Source organism: Cavia porcellus, unplaced genomic scaffold (assembly GCF_034190915.1).
Source record: "Cavia porcellus strain 051 isolate PalLab524CR breed Dunkin Hartley unplaced genomic scaffold, mCavPor4.1 scaffold_6, whole genome shotgun sequence".
NCBI lineage: Eukaryota > Metazoa > Chordata > Mammalia > Rodentia > Caviidae > Cavia > Cavia porcellus.
This window is the reverse complement of record NW_026947489.1, coordinates 59,743,897-59,765,069: the sequence shown is the minus strand read 5'-3', so window position 1 is coordinate 59,765,069 and position 21,173 is coordinate 59,743,897. Positions and strand designations below refer to the sequence as shown.

General features: G+C 48.4%; 1 protein-coding gene across 5 annotated transcripts in view; it reads right to left on the bottom strand.

Annotated features, from left to right (window-relative positions):
• The window catches only part of Dpp6 (dipeptidyl peptidase like 6), an 827,976-nt gene that overhangs the window by 20,705 nt on the left and 786,098 nt on the right, over window positions 1-21,173 (bottom strand). For all 5 annotated transcript variants that reach the window (XM_063250818.1, XM_063250821.1, XM_023564980.2 and 2 more), the window contains exon 17: window positions 5,819-5,866. In XM_063250818.1, coding sequence (XP_063106888.1) covers window positions 5,819-5,866 — 48 coding nt within the window. The remainder of the gene's footprint in view (window positions 1-5,818; window positions 5,867-21,173) is intronic.

The window sequence follows — 21,173 nt, the reverse complement described above, 5'->3', positions numbered from 1 at the left end:
GAGGATCTGTGGGGGTTTTGGCTGGGGGCAGAGGTGGAACTGGATGAGGAAATTTCAGAATAAAATTGACCCCCTCACAGTTCACTGCAATGACACAGAACACCTTATGAAATTTATGACCACCAAACTAGCACTCCAGAAATCTTTTAAGGATATCCTAGACAGAGACAGTGAAGCCAATAATGTCCAAAATCTAATGAAGTGAACAATCAGGCAGGATGAGCAGTTAACCAGAGTGGAGCAAAAAAGAATCAGTTACAGGGAAATAATCCAATGACAAGAATGAGCCAATACCTTTGAGTAATAGCTCTCCATGGAAAAGGTCTCATTTCCTTAGTCAAAAGATACAGGTTGGCAGATGAGACTAAAAACAAAACCCAACGGTATGCTGCATACAAGAAACACATTTACTCCTAAAAGAAATTCATAGATTAACAATCAAAGAATGAAAAACAAGTTTTCATGCAGCTCAAGCCTCCAGACAGGCAGGAGCAGCTATCCTGTTTCCAAACTCTTCTCTCCTTATGGATACCTTTGAGTGAAATAGTTCTGACATTCCTCTACAATCCCAAGTTCAGATTCAGAAGGAGTGGTTTCAAATTCAGCGCAAAAGGCTGCTGTGCTGCCTGCTGAGCTGGGTTTGCCACCACATTCCCTGTTACCAACAAGGGGGCCTCGGGATCCTGCCTTTCGGTGGGAGGCACACTGTGTTCTAATCGCTCCTGGACCGCACAGGCTGCATCTGAATAGCTCGCTGCTGTCTATTGAAATCCCACCCTTCACTGAAGAGCGCCAAAGCAACAGACTATTAAATTTAGTTAAATATTAGATTTCTCATTTAATGATTGCCCACACAACTGGTTTTATCAGCAGAGAGCTGGCTGTCTCACCAGGGAGTTGAGTTAAGCCATTTTATTTGTTCCCATAATTGCATTCAAAGAGGGCAGGAGCTCAACAGAGAAATAAGAAAAGATTGGCATATTCCCCAAAGGACTCTTCTTTTGACTTCAGGGCAGCGGGGACCCCCAGTCTGGAGCATACAAATGGCCACTCCTTAATTAAATGTGAGCCCCTCTAATATTTGGTGGAATTAGCTATTATCAGATCTGGACACAGCGAGCCCACAGAGACTGGTGCCTGCTCAGGAGGGCGGCTGCTTCCCAGTCTGTGAGGCCCTCAGGCTGCTCTAAGGCCTGCTTCCAGTGGCCCTGGGCTCGGGGGATTGCTGGTATCGCTGCCTGATAAATTCTGGAAAGTAGGGAGCTGGATCCTAATGGTAACCAAAGGCAACTGTTCAGAGATGTGTACATGGCCCCACCAATGCCTTCCTGTCCCACTGCCCAACTTCCCTTGGCTGTGTTTTCTCTCCCTTTCTCTTGCCCATTTCCCAATCACTCCTTCACACACTATTCTCTCCCTTGCCCACTCCTCACCTTGGGTGCTGTCCCCACCCTGGGCCCATCTGTGCAGTTGTATTCAGAGATCAGATCCAGCCCAGTGCCTGAAGGGGCCTTTCCAGACTAACTCATGTCAAGGGATAGCTCTTTGCTCTAAACACTGGAGGGTCCATTGTTGATTGTATAACATACACTGGCTGTTTTTTTTTTTTTTTTTCCCTTGGTACTGAGGCTTTAACCCAGGATCTTTGCACTAAGCTATCTTCCTAACTTTTTAAGTTTTAAAGAAAATTTCTTACACAGGTTCTTGCTAAGTTGCCCAGCTTCACTTGCCATCTTTCTGCCTCAGTTTCCCAGAATTCAGACATCACAGTTGTGTACCACCATGGACAGCTGTGTTGCTATTTTGATGTGAGCAAGTGATACCATAATCATGTCTTATAGTTGCAGGGAATGAGAAAACAGTATCTAGAAGATTTTCAGGCATAGGACAGAAGGACAGAGCTCTGGGGACTGGCGAGTGAAATGTGACAGCAGAAACCTTTAAATGTAGCACAGAAGGATTCAAAGTGCTGTGACACATGGGCATCCAGGATTACAGAATGGTTTAATTTTAAAGTGAAAACATTTTGCCAGGTACTGCAAATACACCTCATATATTCTTTAAGAAGGATAAACTTGAGGTGACAACTTAAAAGTACGCGAAATACACTGTTGATGCTGATTCTCCATGGAGCATGTCTTGGTGCATGGCCCCCACACCAATGCTGATTTACGATAAGACTCCTTTCTATGGCCACTAAGCCACCCTGGGCCACTAAGCCCGGGGTATCTTCAGATGAGCTTTGAGTAAGAACCAGGGTCATCCTTGGCAGGACAGGTACGAAGCTGGCACCTAATTCTGCTTTTGGGAAACCCCAGGTGGGCAGTGTCCCAAGGAATTCATGGGACTGCTTGGGGCCAGTCAGAGACTGGAGATGGTTTTGTTTCTTCATAGTACCAGAGCATTCTGGGAGGCCGAAGCAGGAGGACCACATATTCCATCCAACCTAGGCAACTTAGTGGCTTAGTGAGACCCTGTCTCAAAATTTAAAAAAATCAGAAAGGGCTGGGAATACAGTTAACACGGAAGGCCCTGGGTTCAACCCCTGGTATCAGAAAATAAAATAACAACAAAAACTAGACTGATGAGGGTGAGTGGTTAGAGAAACCTGTCTTCCATGGGACCCAGGGATTTGGTAAGTGGCAGCCCAGTATCCAGAGCTCCCAAATACACGTGCAAGTGCAAGATGCTGCGGGGGGGCCTGGCTGTGGTGCCACCTTCTGTCACCTCACCAGTGCGTGTGTTTTCTCCTCCTTAACACCAGTAGCTTGGCCCGCTGGCCCATGTTTGGCTGGCTTTCTATGCACACCTATGTTGTTTGAAGTCTCAGGGCCATGGGCCTCCTTGGGTCCTGGCCATAATTACATTCTTAAGGAAAGGCTTCTAAATAATTCAGAGTCACAGCTGTGAACACCCGCAGGCTCTGTTTGTAGAAAAGATTTTCGAGAGGGGGAGAAAGAGATTCCCAGGGTGGTTTGGGGCCAGTGAGGGGGAGCAGGAAGGACAAAGAGGGCTGCAACAGTAATTCCAGCCTCCACTAGGACTAGAAGAGCCTGGCCCAGGATCCATCCCTGTCAAAGCGTCTGGCTCCCAGCCTCCGTGCTTCCCGACACCCAGGCCCTGACAGAGTCTGTGCCCTGCTGTGCCCACACGGCCCTGCCAGGGGCATAGAGGCCTCTGCCGCCACTGCTCCTGGGTACAGAGCACTGAGAGCACCTTTCAAACACAGAATTCCCTTCTGTGGGCCAGGTCATAGCTTGGGGATGTCAGAAGAATGGTCACAGAGCCACAGCCGCACCCTGCCTCCCATTGTGGGTGGACTGTGAATCTCTTTTCTTGACCATGAGCACAATAACAGGTGGGATTTCAGATACTGCACCAGTGGGGCATGAAAAGTGGGTGCCAGGGAGGACTTCCTGCCCCTTGGAAGAGCCTGAAAACTAACTAGACCCTGGCGTGTGTAGCTACCACATCCTAGGCACATAACACTCTCCTTTGCTTAGCCCACATGGTCTGCTCTGTGTCTCCAGGAGACCCAAGTGACAGCTCAGCTCTAGGCTGTAAAATGCTTCTTAGGGACACAGTGGCCCATTCCTGAAGTCCCATCACGCTGGGAGGCTAAGGCAGAAGGGTCACAATTTCAAGTCTGGCCTGCACAACTTAGCAATTTAGTGAGACCCTGTCTCAAAATAAAAAAATAAAAATAAAAATAAAAAAAAATGAAACGTGCAAAACCTGCGTGAAAACCTTGGGTTTAATCCCAGTACTGCAGAAAGGGAAAGAAGGACAGTGCACATCATGGAGCCCTCTGTGGACAGCAGATGACAATAGAAGATTGCTGGTCCACCAGTGCTGATTGGACTGACAGGCTCAGGAGCCATTCTGTTCTGCAGGTGACAAGAAGTGGTGATAAAGCATCTCTGAATGTTGGGAGCATTCGCGTATTACAGGTGCTGGTGGCAGATGGCACATTCTTAGGCAGACACTCCCAAAGCATTGCATCCTGCCCCACATAAGCACTTTGCTTTTATGCATAGAATAAGTAAGACATTTTCTCAAATGTCTTATCTAAGACATTGGTCTGCTTCACTGTCATTTGCTCCTGTGTCTTGGGAGCTCAGAGAACCTTGTCTAGGACTATGGAATGTTTTCACAGGGAGTGTGGTCACAGCCACTGCGAGTCAAAAAGTCCTCTTCAAAAACAGATGTGTTAATCAGTGTTCCCATCACTGGTATGACACCTGATACCTACTACTTAAAGTTAATGGGGCTCATGATGCAGGGGGTTTAGTCCACAGTCAGCTGGGTCCAAGGTAGGAATATCCTGGCAAAAGGGCATGAGGATGAAAGCTGTTCACATCATGGCAGCCAGGAAACAGAGAGGGAAGAGGAGGATAGGAGGGAGCTAGGCCTTTCCAGGTCACGCTCCAGTGACCCAGTTCTTTCAACCGAGCCCTGCCTCCTAGAAATGGATCCTAGCTATGCAATGAATCAACCATTGATGACTGTAGCACCCTCATGATCCAATCACCTTCCAAAAGCATCTGAGTAAATGAGATTTGGGGAGTGTTCTAGATCTAAACCATAACAGACACTGTGGTGACCTTTGAAGCAGATAATGTTAATAACTGCATTTCCAAAAAGAAGCAAGGGAAAGCATCTGAGTGAGTGGCTTTTGTAAGCGATACATGCTGTATGTTTAAATGCCTAGAGACAGTTTTGTGTTTTTTTCTTTGACCATAGCCTTAAAAAAACAACTTTTAAATAGAATATAATGATAGATTTGTAGGCAGTTGCAAAAATGGCTTACAGAGTCTTGGGTCTCTTTTCTCTGCCCTCCACCTAAGGGTGACATAGGCTGAGACCGGAATCAACATGGTGCCATGCTGTTGTTACCTACTTCAGTCACTTTTCACCAGACCACTGATTTTAGGAGAAAAAGCCCTCACAAATATACTCTTAAATCTTAGCAAGTGTTCTAAATGAACAGCATGCATTTTCTTAAGGAGAAACGAGAGACTCGGGAACTTCCAGCTCCTGGCAGAGTCCCTCTCCTGGTCCACACCTGTGGGACCCTCTGAACCCATTCTGACCCACCTCATGGTGGATCTTTGGGCAGCAGCATCAGTTTTAGCAAGCACCCCACTAAGTTACCTTGGAAAAACTGCCCACCTTGATGTGGGTCACCCTTGGTGCCTGATCAGTTCTTCCCCACCTTGAAATCTTTGCTCTGCCTTCCGTTGAGCAAGCACTCCCTCCTCTCAATCTCTCCTCTCAGCACGTTTCCAACTACTCTGCTCCAGGCCACGAGTCCCAGCCGTGTTTGCTGTTATTAGAGTTGAGCATGCCTTCTCCCTCTTCACGAAAGCCTCAGCCTGCCCTGACGGTCCTGAACAGGGTCTCCCAGCATCCCGGCAAGGGTCAGAGAAGTTTATCATTAACCCGCTGTGCAGCCTGCATGTGTAGACCCTCCATGCCATGCACACAGCCCGGGACCCACAGAGACAAAGGAGCCTCCTGGTGCCCATGGGCCATAGGCTCTAGAACAGAGGAGAGTACAAAGGCCCATCCCAGGCTTCTGAACTTCCTCCAGCCTTTGGCCCTGTTCGGCTTGGGTGGCAGAGAAGGGGTATAGGACTCCCCACCCCACTGGCTGTCCCTCCACCCATTTCATCAGCCCTGGCCATCCTTGGGGCCATTTTGTGCCACAGCATGTGGCCCATTCTTGTGCCAATGCAGGGAAAACCCGGATTATCCCCAGAGCCTTTTCCCTCTTTTCTCCAGACTCTTGAGAAGGTCTGAGGAAGTGAGCACTTACTTTTCTTATCTGTGGTGTTGTGCACAGTCACTGTGGGCACCCCGGGACCTGGATTGGGCAGTAAAAGAGAAAGACAAGTGTTATGGTTGATACATTGAGCAGTTTAGAAGTTTAACTAAGAGACTCAGCAGGGAGCCAGGGTTCTTGCTTTGTAAATATTTTCATCCTGTGCAAGAGGACTGCAAGCAGATTTTGTGAGTGCTACACAACCCGAGAGTGGGGAGGGGCTGGTCTGTGTACAATATAAGGGAGGAAAAGACACTCATTCTCCTGTTTTGCTCTGTCTGCTTTTGTTGGCTGCTGCGTTGAAGTGTTGCCCCAGTGCTGTGCCACCCTGTCTTGGAGCCAGCTGACTGAAACCTCCACAAACAGTGAGCAAAATAAATCTTTCCTTCCTTTGTTTTGAGTGTTGGGTATTTTGTCCCAGCAATGAGAGAAAAGTAATCAAGACAAGAGAAGTCATTAGTTTAGTTGAGGAGAAGCAAAGAAAAGACATTTTTCTGAGGACAAGAGGGTTTGCTGAGCACGGAGAAGCCAGCTCTGTGGTAAGGGGTTAGCAAGAGGATTGAGCCCACGCTTTGTCTCTGCAGTTGGGACAGCAGCCAGGAGAGGGTTTCACCGAAGGTTTGGCCATGAAGGTGCTGCAGAAGTGCGATGCATTCAGGAGGAACCATGCTTTGAATCCCATCTTTGTTCCCATTCCAATCCCTCTGTGTTGCTGGGTGGTGGCAGGTGGAGCTCCCAGTTATCCTTGAAGGAAAATGACTTCACAGTGCTGTAGGGTAGAGCCAGGATGGGTGCCAGTGAGGGGAGCAGGTGCATTATAAACTTAGGGTCTTTTCAACCTCTGATCAGTTTATGGGGACTTGGCCCCACCAAATGCGGAGGGGCACCTGTGCAATATTTTTAGAATAATACAGTGATGTTGAGCATTTTATGGGAACCTCTATTCTGTTCATTTCCTCATAACGTCATTATTACCATCCAGGTTCAAATCCCTGATGATACCCTGGGGTCCTCAAAAATCACTCATCCCAGCCTCAGTCTGACCAAGATGCTCGTCTGCTGGGCCCTCCAGGAAAGAAGCTGCTCTGTCATCTGCTTTCCGAGAATACTTCATCCAGGATTGTGAACAGGTAACAGGGCTGTTTTGAAAGCCTTGTGTCTGGCTGTCCCCAGCATCCCAGTCCCAGGTCTCAGGGTCTCAGGGGGAAGATGAAGACCTGACTCAGCACAGTGAACTCTGGTAGTGTTGTGACATCGTGCCTCAGAATACAAATGCATCTTGTTGGAGACTCTGGGTGCTCAGGACTTGTGTGCAGGGCCATGTCAAAATCTCAGGACACAAAGCATTTGGGCAGAGAGACAGATGGAGTTTTGTGTCCTTGGTACCATTTCCTACACGCTTCCAGGGGCCATGTGACAGTGTCTGAGCTGACAGCCAGGTGTCTGCTATGGATACCACCTGGTTTAGAGACCCCTCTGCAGAGGCAGCAATGTGGACACCCTTGCTGAGGTCCAGAGAGGGTGTTGACAGTCCCAAAGGGCTTCATCTGAGAGGGGCCATGGGCCAAGCTTTACCAAGGACATCCACAGGTTGTGACTCTGCTGGGAGACATAGACCATGGTACATCAGCAGCAGACATCAGAGCAGGTACCTGGTTGCTCAGGAACACCCGACACCACCCAGTGCATATTCAAGTGCGGGAGCCTAGGGCTCTTCTCATCCATCCAGAGAGGGTGGCCAAGTAATCCCTAGGGTGCTGGAGCAGCAGATCTAGGATAAACAACGCAGATTCTCTCACTACAAACAGGGCCTTTGCAGTACTCAGGATGCACCTTTACAAAAGCATTCCTGTGTACCAGAAATTCAAATGTAACTGGCCATCCTGTGTTTTTGCCCACTGTGTGGAGGGGCAGTGATCTGAGCGTCCATGTACATGTACCCCAAGAGACGGTGCTTACTGTGAGAGAGCTAAGCATTGACTGCAGGTCTGAATTATTGAGATGAGCTAAGTTTCCCACCCTGGGATCTGGTGCCTGTGATGGGGCCTCCTGGAGGAGGAGAGCAGTTATGAGAAGGGGAAGAGTCCGCCCGGCTTCCTGGGCGCAGGCAGGGAGCACACTTGCTGATGAATAATGTAAACAATTATTATTTATTTAGGACCTACTCCATAAAAGGCTCACTGCTGGATGTTTCTAATTGGATCTTCACAGCAGTTCTGCAAAATAGATATTTCTAATCAGATTTTAAAGAGAAAGCACAGGGTCGGGAGTCTTCAGTCTTGTCTCACCCACTCCTGGCAGGATTGCTCTCCCCGGATTACTGCCTTCTCATTCTTAACTTGTGAATTTAAAACATGTTTCTAAAGTCACTCAGACATTAAAGAAAGGCGTGAAATGATAAGTCCCATTTATTTTTTCTCCCTGCCTTCCAGGTGTGACGTACATATTCACACAATGTCTTGAAATGTTTATCTGCAAATGGGCGATCTTATTCATACATAAACACCCATCTCACTGTGCAGAGAAAAATAACATACAAAGTTGCTTGTATATCTGCAAGTTTTACCTAGTCTCAATGTTAAACTATGCTTATCCTGGTTGCTATTTTAAAAAATGAAACACAGATAGATTTGAGATCACCAGTGTGTCTTCCTTTAATCTCTGTAAAAGTACTAGAAGAAAACCCAGAGGGCATGTCCCAAGACATTGTTTTGGGTAACTACTTTTTTGGATATGAACCTGAAAGCATAGGTAACGAAACAAAAAAAGTGAAGAAAATGGGCTGACATCAAACTTCAAAGCTGCTGCTCAGGCAGGGAAACAATCAGCAGAGTGAAGAGGTGACACGCAGAATGGAGGAGTCTGCACCAGACCTCTGAGAAGCGCTCAGTAGCCAAAAGATAAATGCAACTCATTTTTAAGTAAACAAGCCCATTATATAACTGAAAAGGGTCTGAATAAATATTTTTTGGAAGGAGATATACGAACGCCCAGCAGATGTGTGAAGAAATGCTCACCACCATGAATTACAGAAACAGAAACTGAAACTACGCTTAGACTGTGAACCTGTTAGAACAGGTACCAACAAAAAAGTGAAGAACAAAGAGAATGGGAGAATGAGGAGAAGGGGAGCTTGTGTACCACTGTGGGGATTGTCAGTTAGTGTGGCCATTGTGGGAAAGAGTATGGATTCTCAGAGCATTACCAACAGAGCACACAAGCCAGCAGCCTCATTATCAGGTGCATATCCAAAGGAAATAAAGGTGGGGTGGTGCAGAGACTTCGGCACTCCGGTGTTCGTGCAGCTGTGGTTACGGTAACCAAGATATGGAAACTGCCTGCCTGTGCATCATTGGGTAAACAGATAAAACATGAGTCAGGTAGGCATACGATGGAATGCTACTCAGCCTTGAAAAGCAGGAAATCCTGTCCCAACAACAGGAGCCAAACTGGAGGATGTGATGTTAAGAGGAGGAAGCCAGGCACAGGAAAACAAGTATGGCATGATCCCACCCACAGAGGGTAAAAACTGGACCTCACAGAGAGCGGAACAGTAGCCCCCGGGGCTATAGGGCTGGAAGGGAGGGCTGGGGAGGTCCTGGTAAAAGGATACATATTTCATCCAGACAGAAGGATTAAGTTTAAAGAGATCTGTTGTGTGGTGCAGTGAGCAGGGTGGAGTCCCTATCACTGGAGGTGGCTGCGGGTCTTATGGCAGCACCTCTTATGGGTGGGGTAGATGAGGTTAGGGACAGTGACACAGTTGACCACTGCGAGCAGAAACACTGTGCATTTTGGCAAATATTATTAAGCTGCCCTGTAGTCAACAGTGGATGGAGGTCTAAGGTTATCACTTTTTAAAATGCTTTCACTTCTCTAATGGGGAAACTTTTTAAGCATTTTAAGATTTTTGAGCAAAGTTGAAAATCTTTTCAGGGTTGGGCGTGTGTGTTTTGTCTACACACTGCCTCTCCTCTTCCTAATCACATATAAATTGCTCCATGACTATTTGGGAAATTACTTCTATCGAAATAATGCAGAGATCGCTCTGTGCTCCTTAGAAGGGCTGGCAGCACCAGTGATAGCAGTTAGCATGCAGTGTGGTGGATTGATCCACTGGTGGGCAACTTGTAATACTCAGGTGAACTGAATCAGCATGGTGCTGGGTGTGGAGGGCCCATCTGAGCACTGTTGACAACAACATAAAAAGGAGAGCTGGAAAGGAAGAGGTGGAGCTGTTGATTCTTCTGGAGGAGCTTGTCACACTGGTTTTCCTGATGTAAATTCGGCTGTTATCCAGGAGCTAGGGACCTCACTGTCTCTGGGGATAGCTGCAGTTCTTTTCAGGGAGCTCTGGTCCTTTGAGCATTGCTTCCTCACTCCAGGGCAGATCCCTCAGCCTGCTGGCACAGACTTTCTAGCTTCCACACTGACCTTTGGGCCTTCCCAGTGCAAATTCATGATGCAGACTTGCATGAGACATCCGTGTGGGCTCTAGGCCTCTAGTTTGACTTGTGGGCTCTAGTTCTTCAGCTGGACTCATGCAGGACATTGCTGTGGGATCTAGGCCTTCAGCTAGATTCTCTGGGTCTCTAGTGTGTGGACAGATCTCCTGCACTTTTTTGTACTTGACTCTTTGGGTGATAGTATCAAATAATCATATAAATTATGTGACTTGTATTAAACGGTTTCCCTCACAAACTCTGACTACAACATGTAGAACTGTAATTTTAAAATCATAACTGTTTCTGCCCCATCCAAATAGGCAGCAGGGTGGATACATACGGAAATCCTTGGCTCAAGGATCTGTGCCTCACTCCCTCCACCCACCCGTGTCTGGGAGGGGGTGCTGAACACAAAGTGTTTGCCTAATAGTTTAATGATTATAAGTGACCTTCTGAGCCCATGCGTGGCTGTGACATATCAAGGTAACAACTTTAAATTAGACTAAAGAAGGGTCTCTCAGGACCGTTTGTTGTGTTCTGTTTTCAGTAATTCAGGCACTGTCTTCTCTGCAGTTGCTTAGGGTACTCTCGGCATCCACACTAAGTGCAGAGGGCAGCTGACTCCATCCACAGGACCTGAGTAGTGCGGCTTCGCCTGAGAACATCGCAGCTGAGCTGTCATCACTGCTCTACTAATGCAGTACAGGTCAGGCTGCTGAAACACATCACGAGTAAAGATTACATGTAATGAGGCTGCTACCCAAAAGCTAAAAGGCAGCCTCCATACCCTGCTGCATTTGATGATCGATCACACCTTCCAACCCTTCAGACTCCTGCGATTCTGGGCTCCTAGTCTGTGACTGGCTGTGGCCCCATTTTGTGAGATCATATCTACCTACTGATTTGGAGATTTCTACAGTGAGGAGGCATCTGAAAATTTCAGGTGACTTCAGAAAACACCTAAATCAAAATGAGTTTTCTTTGAAGATATAAAGAACAACAAGAAGAATTTTGAATTGGAATCAGCTATCTGGAACGCAGGATACCAGACGGTCCTGGGTTAGTGTTTACCTGAGCTCTCTCCATGCAACACAGTGAACACAACAGGAGTGTGCACAGGATTCTGGGCGGCCTGGAATAAGCAGAGGAGAGCACTCCAGGCCTGTTTTAAGCAACTAGGAATGGTGCCGCTAATGAGGCTTAGGAGGATTTCTCTCACTAAAGTTCTAAATTGGCCTTTCAGCTTTTCTTCTTCTAAATCATCTTACACACAAGTAGCCAAAAACTAATTTATCTTTAGTTGAGATCAATTTTGAAGAGAAGAAAGCTCTGCTGTTTTGCTGTCTGTCTATAGTATGCTCTCTCGCCTGTACACAGAGTTCTGTGGTGGGAATCTGGAGAATCTTTCTTGCAGCTTCCTAGACAGCTAGAACCTTAGAAGGCTCTGCTTAAGTGCTATTCTGACATCTATAGTTGGTACTTTATTTCTGCTCTGAACATAATTCAAGTATCTATTGCAATTCTAGTGTGTGCAAGCCACAGTGCCAGGTCCAGGAGAAAGAGACACAGATAAAGTATTTGTCACCAGGGTCTGTCAGGAAGACACACACACTAAGCATCTTTGATGTCCCAGGCTCAGTGCAGTTGCCAGAGTTCCATATCTGCCATGGCTCCTCTAAGCCAGAAAGCAGTCAGGAGGCTGCAGCTACCGGCAGCTCGGTACTAACTGCCTTGTGGAGCCAGACAATGACTCTTTCACTGGTCTCAAGTGTGGAAGGCAGATCGCTGAGGTCTACTTTTGCAAAAGCAGTAGCAACATGGGCAAATCCTGCCCAGCCAGCATTTCCCATTTGGCACCAGGCATTGTGTTGGGTGCTGCGGTGATGTCTCTTAGCCTACTGCCACTTGGACAATGAGGGTGCACTGTCTGTACAGCAGAGCTCCCTCCAAGATGTGAATGGCGGCCAGTGGCCGAACACACACCCCGACAGGAGGCTGTCTTCCTGCCTGAGGCGGAAACAGGGAAGAAGGAGGAGTGGTAGTACAGGGTCCCTGTTCTGCCCGCTTCACCCATTTCCATTGCACACCCTGCTCTGTTCTATCTTAGGATGGGGGGTGCGTTGCTCATTGGATTCCTCTGCCAGTTAGGCCATGTCAGACATCTGATTTTGGGTGTGCACACTCTTGCGTGTGAATTTTTCAATTCACGTGAGTGAAAGGGTTTTGACCCAGGCTGGATACTGTAGCCGGTAAAGCCAGGAAGCTCCTATCTCCTCCACCCTTAGGAATTGCCTCTGGCGCCAAACTAAAACCAATGGGCTACCTGTGCATCCCTAATGCCCCCTTAGGTTCTACCCCAAGCCGAGGCTACTTATGTGCCTCACTTTTCGTGTTCCACGGAGAGATCCCCGGCCCCGGGGTGGAGATGCCACGCCCCAGGGGGTCGGGGGTGTCTCTCCCCACATTCCCAAAATAAAGGTTATTTGTATTTCATACTTCTTATCTTTTCAGCCGCCACCGGTCCTCCTCCTCCTTCCCCCCACAGTTCTATCAGTGAGCAAGTACTTATCACATGAGCAGGAGACAGATGCATGTTACTGTGCTTCTTTTGGCCCCATCCTAATATTTTTCCAGTCTTCAAAAAGGACTGACACATGGCTGGTGCACCTGGAGACAGGTGAGAGTACACACATGAGGACTGCGGGGCTGTTACCCTGGTGCAGTCTTTGCTTACAAGGGAACTGGAAACCTGTGGCCTTTAAACGTTGGTTAGTGATGGGTATCACTTCGATGCAAGTTAAATATCTAATATCTAAAAATATGTTGTTCCTAAAGGGAAAATAAACAAAGCAAAAACACTGAAGTTGTAATCATCACAGATGGTAGTTTTCTTGGGTCATAAGAGATCCTGTGGGCAGAAGGGAAAACTTTCAGGTCACATTAACAGCCCAGCTTTGGATTTACTGAACAGAAAACAGTTACTTTTCTGTCTGGTTTCCAGCTCCATTCATAGAACGAGGTAACCGAGACCTCTGCTTGACCGGAGCGAGAAACAGAACAGTTACAAATGAGAAAGAAGTGATTAACAAGGGCACAAAGCTGTGAAGGGAAAAAGTCATTGGGGTACATTAGGAAGGTTCATAGAGACGAAGCGTGTCCCCTTGCTTCTAGTCTATGTCCTTGGAGGGTGCTTCTTTGCCACCCCATTTCCACCCGCAGCTAACCTCTGCGTTGGTAAACAATGACTCTAACCCGGACCACAACCCTCCCTGTCTCCTGTCCATATCAAAGAGCAGCTGAGCCCAGGCGGGGGAGGAAGGCTCTGGCTGGGCAAGATAATTTGCAATGGCCCTGCTGTGCACGGATTCCAGATCTCTCTATTTGCCAGCTCATGCATTATGGATGGTGGAGACATAAAGTGTATACATTGCGGTGATATTATCATACTAATAAACGGGGAGTTGGTCTGGCTACCAGGACTACTGCAGATAATTAAAATATTTGTTCCGAAGACAGTATTTCCTAGTCAACACTGCAGAGGGGGCTTTGTTGCTGTTTGATTTTGAAACCTTGTTATCTCGGACATCAAACCTGAGATTTAGTGCTCCACCCCCACGCCTCACAGCATTTAGTTCTGCTTCAATCCAATTTGATGTCCAGGGAACTTGAAACTGATGTTAGCTCCCAGGCAAGGGTTTGAGTGGCGGCTCTCAGTGGGGGAGGTAGGAGTGGGTGGGTCGTGAGACCCACTGAGAGATGGTGAGGACCTGGCTCTGCCTCTGTAAGGTCATGTGTGCCCTCTTGCCCAGAAATTGTCAGGGACGCTTAGGGCTTGTGGCCGATGTTTTAGGAAGAGAAACCTTTGCAATGACAAAAATAAAGCAAATGGGGGCTGGGGATTTAGCTCAGTGGCATAAGCGCCTGCCTTGCAAGCAGGCAGTCGTGAGTTCAATCCCTGGTACCGATAAAAAGGAAAAAGACAAAAAAAAATTTGTGTGATTTTGAAATTCACCCTTGCCTTCGGTAGACATTTTACCAAACCTCTTGATTTTAGGAACTGTCTGCATTTAAAGTCACAATATCACATCAGCCTGAGTGAAGCTTTTAGCTGATTCAGAAATTCAGAAACCTCAGAACTCAAGGTACGAAGGGAAGGGACTCAGTTTTGTACGAGGAATGCGGGCTGGACCTGGGTTTCCGGCTCCCATCCAGGCTCTGACCTGTGTCCTTCTCCAGCTTCTGGAATTGCCCTGCACCCCCACACCCGGATTCTAAAAGTGCTGCAATGATTGTCAAATCAAAAAATGACATTCTAATGTGACTTCAAATGTCATAGGTTAGGTCTTCAACCATTCTTGAATTTAGGAATCTTTTAACAACTTTGTATTCTACATAGAACAAAGTACTGTGAGGAGCTAAGAGTCAGTTGCTGGTGAACAGCTGAGGATGGATGAACAGATCAACAGTTCCTTGGCACTGTGTCTTCCTCGGGTAGCCGAGCATGTGGCAGGGGCTCGGAACAGCCTCAGTGCTGCCCATCTCTGGCACAGAGGTCAATTTTTCTTTTTTAAAAAAGCGTAAAAGATTGTGCAAGCCAAGTTGTGGAATGGGGAGCTATGAATGTGATGCGCAGGGTGTTCCTTCAAAAATTGAGCAGATGCAACAGTGCAGAGCTGGGTGGACCTCATCGGTCTCAGACAAAAGGATCATTTTAGGGAGAATAAGCCCTAAACGCTCTTTGTAGTGTTCTTGTTTGATCATCATTCCTTGTGGGGATACCTGTCCTTCTGGATCCAGGAGGACAATGCTGACTTGGATGCACAAATTAGGATGTGTGGGCACCAGGCTCCTTTAGATCAGGACCGTGGGAGGGGTCACACACAGAGCTAGACCCGGGATAGGCGCCGTTGGTAGCAGATAGAGGCCTCACAGGCCTGTGGCAGCAGTACCTGCCCGATCTTGCCTTCCTGTCACCTCTGTGTGTCTTATTCTTGACGCGCAGCTGACGAGCAAGCACCATGTCTTCCCCATCATACTGTTGCTGTGACCCACCTCACCCATGTGGGCTGCTTTGTGTCCTGAGGGTAGCTCCCTGGCTCCGAGGTTTGGGACGTGGGGACACAGGTGCACACGGGATCACAGGACGACTGGGTGGTGGAGCAGTCCAGCCTGAGTCTCTGCCTAAGATGCAAAATTGCCTGCTGACTGGTCTTGTTACTGTTTGGCTTTGAATTTTGGTGTCTTTCTGGATTCGGGGCCATGGAAGAAGCGAATAGTGTTTTAAATGAACACAGCCCAGCCCTTGGTTCTTTATGCCACACTGCATTCTTAGGAGTCCTCTCAGTGGAGCAAGAGAGAGTATCCCATCTCCATGGTGACATCCCAGGCCTCCCACATTGCTCCTGACCAAGGATTTACACACAGCTCTGACTCTGTGGTCCTATTCGGCAGTGGCCTTGAGTATGTCCTCTGCCTTATTCAAAATGAGATGCAACCTTGGTGTGAAACACGAGACATCCCCAGACTTAATCTCTCTCCAACTCATGCCACAGCTGATTGGGGAACCGCATCCTCTCAGTCCTGACCTCGGCACCTGCTGACCCCTGCCGGGAAATCCTGCCTACCAAGCTCCTACACACCCTCTACAATGGAGTCCTGAAGATTTTCCCCTTCTCTGTGGTGCTCCTTTGACTGTTCTCTCCTTTATCTGTGGTCACAAGAATAATGACAATGAAGACCGTCACGGATCATACCATGCTTACAATGTGCCACACATCATCCTGAGCATCTTACATACATGAACATACTGGTTCCTTAAAATAGCCCTAAGAAGCATATACTTTGCATATGAGTAAACCGAGGCACATTTACACTCAAGCGGCCTGGCAGATACTGTCCACTACCTACTGACACCAGCTTCTCCCCATGGCCACTGGGACCCTTGTATTTCTTTACCATAAAGTAAGCAGGAAAACTCAGAATGAGCCCTCCGCCATGTAGGAGAGCTCAGCACACTTGAGCCACTCACTTTGAGTCTGTCCTTCTCTTTGCCACCTGTGAAATGGTGATAAGACCATGCACGGCTCCTCTGAAACAGAGCTCTGAACTCTCACAACTCTCGCGGGATGCTTGGAGTAGACCATGGCCCTGCAATCTCAGGATATCGTGCATCCACTGTCACCATCACCATTAATCTATGTGCTACTGTTTCACAGGGGGCTGTCTGTGTTCAGCCACTCACGTCTTCTCCCAGCCTCCCCGGGTGAGTGGTTACACCAGTGAAGACCCTGTGAGGTTAGAAGCCACAGCACCAGGAGGCAGGCTTCAAAAACCCTGGTCCTCACCAACTCTAACCTTTTCTGGAACCCTCTTCTCAGTTCCTGTGTGGACAGCTTCTCTGCTGTGCCAGCCACCACAGGCCCCCACCACCACCTTGTGAGCTGTTTCTAGGTGGGTCCTTTACAGTGGTGTGTTCCTGCCTTTCAAGCATTCAGAGGCCCCTGTTACCCTGTTCTGCCACCCAGAACCCTCCCCCACCTCTGCCTCTAAAAGGACTGACCCTACCCAACTCTGCCCCCAAGGGCCTGGAGCAGCCCCTGTGGCTTGGTGCCCTCTGTCTTCTCTCCAATAAAACCCTTAGGTATCTGAGGTGGGAATCCTAGAGTGTGAGGGTCCCCCAGTCTCTACTTAAATCATCCAAACTCTGCTGTCATGTGCAGGCTCTTGCTACGATTGAGTTCTGTTTCCTTCAAGCAGAGTTTTCTTATTGCTCAACCTTTTTGCCCCCGCAGTTCTTTAATCTGCAAAAGGAGGCACTAGAACCAGATCAGAGCTCTTCAAAGACAGCCTGGGAGTCCCCGGAGGAACCACGATTTCCATACTGGGCTTCCCAGGAAGTTGCCTTTTGAAGAAGGCTCCAAGGCTTAAAACAAGTTACAAACATTTGGATTAGAGGATCTTACCCTTCCTTCTGCCCTCACCGTGCATGCATTTAAAGTGCTCCCATCACCCTCTGGCTGGGAGGAAGTGCTCAGGCCTCTGAATTATTTAACAATCGCCTCGCTGCTTCTCTGTCTTTGGCTCTCCCTGTGTATCAGTGTTGCAGGAAATGTGGACCTTTGCAGCCATCTCAAGTCCGAGACCTTAGAGATCCTTGTAACACAGCCCTTGCAAATAGAATCCCAAGTCCCCAGCAAACACAGGGCCCCATAAAGAAAATTCTATGTTTTCTTTAAATAAATGAACACATTTAAAAAATCTAATCTCTCTGGGGGAGGATGTGATGTTTGAAATCTTTGCTTTGGAAGACAATGGTAGAAAAAGAAGTGAGGGAATAAAGAAACTGGAAAAGGTGTTAGGTCTTTGGTGATGATCGTTTTGGAAAACGTCACCGATACTGGGGAGAGGAAGGAAAGAAATGAGCAAACACATGTCTACAGATGCAGTATAAGTTACGCGTGTGCATGCATGAATGTGTGCATGTGCAGTGTGTGCCTGAGTGTACATTGTGTGCACATTCGCCTGAGTGTACACACGTCACTCGTGTGTGCACATGTGTAGTGCGAGCCTGTGTGCATGTGCACATGTGTGTGACTTGTGCATGTGTATGCATGTTGTGTGCAGGTGTACCCATCCTTGTGCATGTGTATGCATGTTGTGTGCAGGTGTACCCATCCTTCCAATTTTTTTCAGTTGCTAAAATACAAATCTCTTCCGATTTCCTCCCCATTTCTTGTGTCACTGGGCAATTAGGCATAATTTCAGTGGGGCTAATGATGTGCAACACCACAATGAAGCATCTGAGAACACATGCATGAGAGATCTGTGGTGAGGAGGTAGGAATATAACTTGAACAGCCACACAAGTGACAATTTTAATTAATCTTCTGCTTTAAACAACCATGTTGTTAAAGTGTGACAGAACAGATGTTCTCTCTTGAACACCAGCCTCTTTGCCACGCACTATTGTCATGGGGAGCCCAGCCTGTTGTGCCAGTGGGGAGGGTGGGATGGGCCATGTGCTGCATAGAGACCTTGCAGGTGGAGGGAAGGTGAGACAGCCGCACAGCTCTGCCCACACATCAGGTACTGAGAAGAAGACTGGAGAGGAGATAGAGGTCTCGGGAATGACCAATGAGTGGCCTTTGGAGACTGGGCCCTGCGTCTGCTTTGATACATCAGAAAGGAGCTAATGGTTCTGGGGCCACAGAAAGAACATTCCAGAGGGCTGCAGATAGCTGGGGTGTGTATGACACCGCCCATCGTTGGGACAGACAACTTTGGCAGTACTGGCTATGTTGATAGGTGCATGGGATGCCTGGTTCTGGGACACCAAGATGAACCATGGACTTGAGAGGTTTCACAGAGACACTAAGACTCATCTCAAAAATTAAAATGGAAATAAGCCCATCTGGGAAGCAGGGAAATAGTGCTTCATACAGCCTTTAAAGGCAGGGGTTCTCAGACTCTAGCCACAGAAGGGCTGGGAGAGCTGGGCTGGCACAGGTGAGCGCAGCCAGCAGCTCTGATTGCAAGTGCTAGTGATGGGGCCTCAGGAACTCTTCTCCACCTGAAGCCACGCACTGCATTTGACATGCTCCGCTCCACAGTGACCATGTGCAGCAAGGTTCTCTCTAGCCAGCCCCAACCAGCAGAAGCTTAGCCTTTGACAGTCTGTGGAATTTCTGCTGATAAAGGCGCAGCCTTGGTCTCTGAGCGTTCTGGCCTCCCGTGTGGGCTGTGAGCGGGATGACTGAGCACAGCTGACTTTCGTGGCCATTGTAAGAGCAACATAATGGGAAGCCCCTCTGTGCAGTTTCCTGAGAAACGCTGGTCATTCTAGTCTGAAGCTGAACAGGTGTTATTAATTGATGGATAAGTAGTATTAGGTTGCCAGTTATTAGAAGGAGGAAGTGAACTTGGCTTCCCTGTCTGGGGAAGAGGGACCCATGGGGTCACCTCTGAGGTGCTGAGTCAGCTGGTTGCAAAGATGACAGTAGTCACAGCATTATCAATATCACCACCACCACATCCTTTGTCAGTACCCCTTCTACCTCTATCACCACCAGAACTGCTACCATGACCACCACCTGCACCACCATCACCATCACCATCTCCACCATCACCACCACCATCACCACCATCACCATCATCACCACCACCTCCATCACTGGTCACCATCACCATCATCACCACGACCACCACCATCACAATCACCACTACCATCATCATCACCACCATCACCACCACCATCACCACCATCACCATCATCACCACCACCTCCATCACTGGTCACCATCACCATCATCACCACGACCACCACCATCACACATCACTACCACACCATCACCATTATCATCACTATCACCACCATTACCATCATCACCACTGTCACCATCGCCACCACCACCATCATTGTCACCATCACCATCACCATCCTCATCATTGACAAACACAGTCACATCACTGACACCACGGCAGCACCTCTGCAGTCAGCCTGCTCCAGGTGTTCTGCAGGTAACACAGAATTTAACCTGGTCACAATCTGCAGGGCGTGTGTCATTATTCCAAGTGTATAGAGGAGCCTAGGGAGGCACAGGAAGCCAATTTCCCTTGCTTCTTTCCACTCCCTGCAGGACCACCTACCTTCACCCCTCCCATCTTCACCACTAACCAAATCCTTTCTTGTCTACCTGGAGCATGAATCGTCTTCTGCAAGCCATTTGCTCTGTTCAGCCCTTTCCTGTCCCCTTGGATGTGTTTGCCCCCGAGGCCTTCTCGTTTGAAGTTGCCCACGTGTCCTAGTGTCCAAGGCTGTGTGCAGTCAGCAGCACCTTGCAGAGGAGACAGCCACCCTTGGTGGAAGGTCTCTGCAACTCCTAGCATCCAGGTATGGTTCTCCTCTCCCAGTTTCCAGCCTTTGAGCATCCTAGAGCATGTCTGCTTGAGGGCAGGGTTGTTCTATGTTCTTCAGGCTTTCCTGGTATTCAGGCTGCTGTCTGCCTAATTGGCAGGCATCTCAGACTTCTCCAGTCTAGGGCTCATTGCCTCAAGGACCTGATGAGGCTGACATGGCCCTAGTTAGGTGGCAGGCAACACCAGGCACTGGGCCACGTCAGGCACCGGGAATCAGGTGGATTGGTTCTACAAGGAGGAGGGTGATGTGCGGGGCTGCAGCGCCCTCTTGTGTCCGTGGGAGGCTGTGCCCAGTAGAAAGCAGAGGGCTCTTGGGTGGCTGTGGGCCCTGCCCTGGCCAGCTGTGTGCCCTGGGCTTGAGATGCTCATCTAAGAAATGGGCAGGGCTTTGCTGTGGAAAAGGGCTGGGCAAAAGCCGGTCTTCCAGAGTAGCTTCCGGGTGCCCAAATCACCATCACCATGAGCGTCTGTGAGTTCTGTGGGCGCATGCTGGCTCCTCCACAGCTCCTGAGGGTGCAGAGGGAGACCTCCTGGTCTGCTGGCCTGCGGGTGTCTGTCACCACACTGAGTGGTGGACTGCTCAGAGTCCTTCTCCCCTGGCACTTCTCAGCATCACTGTTCGGCCCTCAGCCCTCAGCCCACTGCTTGGCCTGCAGCAGCTGCTGGAATCAAGTGGGGTGGTTGAGTGTGGGTGTCCGGGAGAGTGTGGCACTGGCGAAGGTACCCTTTGTCCCCGGAAGTAGAACGAGAAAGACACTGGGAAACTCTGCTTTTTTAGTACAGTCAGCCGCATGCATTTTGCAAGATCTTGCAGTAGATTGTCAAGTTAAATTAACTTGCAATAACAAATTAACTTGCAATAACAAAACGAGGTAAGTGCTTTTGTGTAACTGCAAAAAAATGGCAACATCTCAAGCTAGCCGGCCATGCAGACTACTCCCATGTGTTCTCCTTCGTAGAAGTCACAGAGCTCGGTGTGACAAGTCAAGA